The sequence below is a fragment of the Coffea eugenioides genome, chromosome 7 (assembly GCF_003713205.1).
Source record: "Coffea eugenioides isolate CCC68of chromosome 7, Ceug_1.0, whole genome shotgun sequence".
NCBI lineage: Eukaryota > Viridiplantae > Streptophyta > Magnoliopsida > Gentianales > Rubiaceae > Coffea > Coffea eugenioides.
In genome coordinates, this window is record NC_040041.1 from 12,879,803 (window position 1) to 12,885,370 (window position 5,568).

General features: G+C 38.8%; 1 protein-coding gene across 1 annotated transcript; it reads right to left on the reverse strand.

The window, feature by feature from the left end:
* Nucleotides 1-1,155: 1,155 nt before the first annotated feature.
* LOC113778095 (probable nucleolar protein 5-2) lies at nt 1,156-4,633 on the reverse strand. Its single transcript, XM_027323370.1, has 9 exons — nt 4,483-4,633; nt 4,236-4,329; nt 4,103-4,144; nt 3,654-3,833; nt 3,389-3,553; nt 2,928-3,128; nt 2,046-2,543; nt 1,834-1,968; nt 1,156-1,756 (listed from the first exon to the last, which is right to left on the reverse strand). The coding sequence occupies exons 2-9, from the start codon at nt 4,311-4,313 to the stop codon at nt 1,355-1,357; spliced, it is 1,701 nt and encodes a 566-aa protein (XP_027179171.1). The 5' UTR covers nt 4,314-4,329; nt 4,483-4,633; the 3' UTR covers nt 1,156-1,354.
* Nucleotides 4,634-5,568: the final 935 nt, after the last annotated feature.

Genomic DNA, 5,568 nt, shown 5'->3' on the forward strand with positions numbered 1-5,568 from the left:
AGCATAACACCAGAGAAGCCTAAGCAGTATGTCTCTCATAATATAACATAAAAAGGTTTGCTGATACACAACAAAGTCACTTAGTACCTGCAATTCACTAAAACTTTTGCACGAAGAGTACTTTAAAGTATCAAGATGTCACTAATTTCAACCACGGCAAATAATTATCAAAACATCAAGGCTACGATAAAAAACCATCAAGGCTACTTACCAGAATGCAGTGAATCGGGGTATGGTAGAGCCGTAGAGGGCCCTGGCGGCTGGCTCTACCGAGATGGCTCCGTATGGCGCTGCTCCGTATGGTGGCTACGGCTGTGGAATGGGAAAGAGATGACAGAAAGGGAAAATAAAAAATTAGGGATGGCGCCTGGCGGTGAGAATGAAGTCTGCGGGATGCGGCGTGAGAATGGAGGCTACGGGGTGCGGCGGCGTGAGAATGGCGGCTGCGGCTGTGGAATGGGAAAATAGATGACAGAAAGGGGAAATCAAAAAATTAGGGATGGCGCCTGCTGGTGAGAATGGAGGCTGAGGGATGCGGCGTGAGAATGGAGGTTGAGGGATGCGGCGTGCGGTGGTGTGAGAATGGAGGCTGCGGGATGAGTCGGGTGACGGCTGTAGGAGGAGAAAACGAAAGACCAAAGGAGGAAAGAATGAATTAGGGCTACAGACAGACGGACGGGAGATGCCTTTGAGTCTTTGACTAGATTACCATTTACCACATACACGTGGAAATGACGAAAATGCCCTTATTTTTCGAGCCTACCGGGTTTAAACGAGCCGAGCCCTGCTCGGCTCGTATATTAAACGAGTACCTATTAGAGCTCGAGCTCGGCTCGTTTCTCTCTGTTAACGAGCCGAGCCGAGCTCTTATCGAGCCGGGTCGAGCTCGGCTCGCGAGCTGCCCGGTTCGATTAACAGCTCTAGTTGGATGCTAAGCTTTCAAGTTTCAACCAATGCCTTCACATGTCAAAGTAACCTAAGCTCCCATTGTGAGATTAAACTCCACTTTACAACAATTTTGTTATTCTAACATCCATTACTTTCCAGAAAAATTACCAAGTAAAAGCTCCAGAATCAGTGTTTCAGCTGTTAAACATCTAACAGCACCATTGAAATCCAGAAAACTAACGTTAAAATGCATTTGGCTTCTGGACGTAGTATAGAAATCACATGTATTAAAGAGATAATGACTTGAATTGATAATCATTCCTAACTTGGACTGGAAAATATATCGACACAAGTTTGAAAGGCAGGCTACGGTGAGCCATGGAGCATAATTTTACAGGTTAAAACACCACCTAAACAACACAGAACATCCCAAAACTGCACCGTTCTATTCGCTATCGGGTAATTCTCATGCATCGTGTTTCTTCTTCTTCTTCTTTTTCTCCTTCTTTTCACTGGGAGCTTCGACTTCTTCATCTGCTTCAGGGTGCTTTCTCTTCTTTTTCTTCTTCTCTCCCGCTTCAATATTTTCATTCTGTAGCTCAGCATCTTCAGCAGCATGTTTCTTCTTTTTCTTCTTTTCCTTCTTTCCAACCACTTCACTTTCAGGTCCAGCAACACCATCTTCTGCAGCATGAGTATCCTCTATATCAGTCCCCTTCTTCTTCTTCTTCTTTTTCTTCTCCACACCATTCATAGGAGTGTCATCACCTGCTTCTTCATCCTTCCTCTTTTTTTCCTGCTCATTTTTCTCTCTCTCTGATGATAACTCAGTTGGTCCAAGAACAGCATCAGCCGCAGGATTGTAAGTCTGCAGACAAAAAGAAAAAAATAGTGAAAAAAAATTGCGACTTAGCGAACTAATAGAATGTAAAATATATGGCAGACCTTCCCAGGGGTTATCAGTCCCCCTGCACCCGTCTTTCGATCCTTGTCATAAACTTCAATCTTTGGTTTGCCTTTAGCAGAACCAGCAGCACGATTCAATTCTCTGCCTTCTAAACTCCTCAATCGTGCTTCAAGCTACAGAGAGAAGATGATTTAACAACAGAAGGGAGCCGAACACCTAAAACCTTAACTTAATCATAATAAAAGAATACCTTTAACCGATTCTCCAATCCCATTGTATTGTCCGGGTTATCTCCTAGAGCATCATATCTAATTGCCAACGCAGTTTTAGCGGCAAGAGATCTTGATATTTTACCCTTGTGCTTTGGTGCTGCCTGACCAATCAGAGATGCATGGTATATAAGACCATATTTAGGAGTTGCATGCTTTGTCTTAAGAGCTCTGAACAGAGCTTTCTCTGCACCAAGTATCTGCACTGTGCTTCCTGGTTGCTTAGCAAGATTGAGCAAGCTACCTCCATGGGCAATAAGGCGAGCACCAACGAGTTCTCCAACAAGAGCAGTAAGATTTGGGGCAATAGTGTTCATCCTGCTCTTTAGATAATCATACAGTTGAGCTCTGTACTCGGCAAAAGAAAGAACTTGGTTGCACAGATCTTTTATGTTCATCAAATCCAGGTCACTAATTTCAGTTCCCATGGATATCAAGGCAGCTTCTTTAAGCTCTGTTTCAACTTCTTCGGGGAGTATCTAATAATTCAAGTGCAAACATAGAATGCCAATGTCATCACTTCAAAAATAACGATATAAGAGGGAAAGGGGGAGGGTGGTTTTGCTGGTTTCATGCAACATTTGACCAGCAAAGCAGACTGAAAAACCAAACTACTAAACAGCAATTTTGATCTAAACCAGACTATCATTCTAACACTGCCTTCTTATGGAGGAACATTATAAACAATACCACTACCTATGCGTTGTGCCTAAAAGTCAATAGGAGCAGCAAGTCCATGGATGGGTCTAGCAACAACCCACAAGGCTCAGATAAGATTTTTTAACAAGGAGAAACCCTATGGTATTATATTGCTCATAATCCTTCACTGTCCCATAATAGAAAATAAATAATTGAAGCTCTACCTCAGAAAAATCAAGCTTCGCAGCATTTGAACGGTCACCCATCAATTTTGCTGCCTTCGCATACAGTATGTTGTCTTGTACAATCTTTGCCAGCTCAGGAAAATGCCAACCATACCACTCTCGAACTCTCATTGCATAAGTGTTTAGCTCCTTATCAATATCATCCAAAAGGCCGATAGCCTGAATGATCATTGTGTCCACCTAATAAAATCAACATGACACAAAATTAACTTCCTATAAGATGACAAGAAATCAAAAGGAAACGCAGCAGTAAACTTTTCAATCAAGTACAGTTATCTGATTTCTACATTTCTTCAATCTAAACTGAAGGAAAAAACAACATTACACAAATGGAACAACCAATTATTCAACCCAAAAGGAAACAAATCATCAGTGAAAACTTGATATAATCAAGTTTAGCTTATCAAGTTTACAGCAAATACTGAGGTACACAAACTTACCTTATCAGGGCTGAACTTTAGCTTGTATCTAGACAGGCTGTGGGACAGACCCAAGCTCATTGGACTCAAATCTTGTGCAGCTAGACCAGAAATGAGTTCAGACAATTGACTTCTCACACCTCTCATCAATTCCATAACAGCATTGTTGTGAACACAGTCAATTTGCTGCAAACACAGAATCAGTCTCTTGAGTTCAAAAAAAAATCAAGGAATACATTATAAGAACTGCTATACTTGCAATCAGAAACAGTAATTATTAGCTGACCAGCTTCTCCTTGATTGCATTTCCGAGTTTCGAATCAGCCACAGCTAAAGCTTCACCTTCGCAATGAGCACGTAAGAACTTGCGGAGACCTTTGCTCGGCTTGCTATCAATCAACAAGGTTGCTGCTGACAATGCCTCCGAGGTATTCTCAAACTTCGAGAAAGCTTTTAGCTTTACAATCTAATCATAAAAATCAAAACAAAAACACAAATTAACCCAGATAAATCATCAATCCACGCCTAAAAACAACAATCACAGAATACAATTTCAAACCAACAAAAAATAGCCCAAAAATCATCCGGGAAAAGCCAGACTACTACAATCAAGAACTCTTCAATAGCATCTACTAGAAATACACAAGATGAAGAAACAAAAATAAACTTGTCATCTTAGCTAGATATTCCCAAAATAACCCAGAAAAATTCATAAAAAAGGGGGAGGGAAAAAACCTTTCTTGCGGAATCAGCAGTGGAGAACTCCTTCCACAAGTCCTAAAACGAAGGGGGAAAAACCTTTAGCAGTTAAAATCAATCAAAATCATTAGAACCACAGATTAAATAAATAACAGCCACAAATGATCACCTCAACTTTGGAGAGTTTGCCTTCGTCCAAAACTTTGAAGAGGGCAAAACCCGCTGGGGTTTCAAAAAGCGCAAGCATGTTTGCTTCTTTGTCCCTATAAACTCAAACCCATTAATATAAATTTACACAAAACCAAGGCAAGGAACATAAAAAGCAAGTAATCGAGAAAACACAGAAACAGTCCATTCTGCAAAACAGAAGTGCGTGAAGGCAGAAAAGGAATTGGAAACTAGGGCTGAAAACTCACCGATTGGATATACAGCAGGGGAAGAGTGTGTGTGTCTGTGAGAGGGAGAGAGGGAGGGAGGGAGAGAGAGAGAGAGAGAGTAGGGTTTTTCAGTCAGCGGTGGCGTTTTGTATTGAAGGGACTGAGACGGAGGATGAGTCTAGGGTTTAAGGGGTTTCACTTCTACAGAGCACACTGAAGCGGGGCGGGTCTGATCGGATCGGGTATCCGATTTGTGTAATAAATTTTTTTTTTGAAATAAATATTCTTTTGCATATTGAGTAAGGCAATAAGTTAATCAAATATACTCGAATATTTCGTTCTTAATCAAATATTAGCTGCTGCTCAAATATTGGTTGGAGCTTGAGTATTTTTGGATTTGAATCGAACAAGTAATGGATTGAGTCCATACTAGATTAAGATCTTGGTTTCTCGAATTTGATTGGAATTCGATATTTTTTGATTCAAATAAAACAAGTTATGCATCAAGTACAAACTATTCGATAAGAGATCACTTTATTTACATCTACTTTAAGATATTACAGTAAAAATCATAATAAATTAATAATCTCTATTGAATAATAATTTTTTTGGATCTGGAGTTGAGCTAATAAGCTAAATTAATAATTTCAATAAAATAATAAGATAATAAAAATTTTTGAAAATCTTAGATAACAATTTGGTCCCATTTATATTATAAATTACTAATTCATTAATATTACATATCATGTTTTCCTAAAATATGAGTTTATTGTTGATTTTTGAATACCTTTTAGATGGAATAAGAAGACTTTGCGTTTGTTTATTAGAAAAAGACTTTCTTGTCATTTATACACATAATATTGCAATCTAATTCACTGTATGCATTTATAAGAAGGCTTACTTGTTATTTATATACATAATATTCTTAATCTGATTCACTGTATGTATTTAATAAAATGAGGATGGACATGCATCATTTAGTATTTCTAGTCCTTTGGACCTCATAATGATAGGAAAATGGTATCAGTTATGTATGTACATGAAAGATATTAATAAAATTAAATTATATTTGCAAATCAGTAGATATTAATTGGTTTATATCTCTTAAATTTTTTGATTCATTTT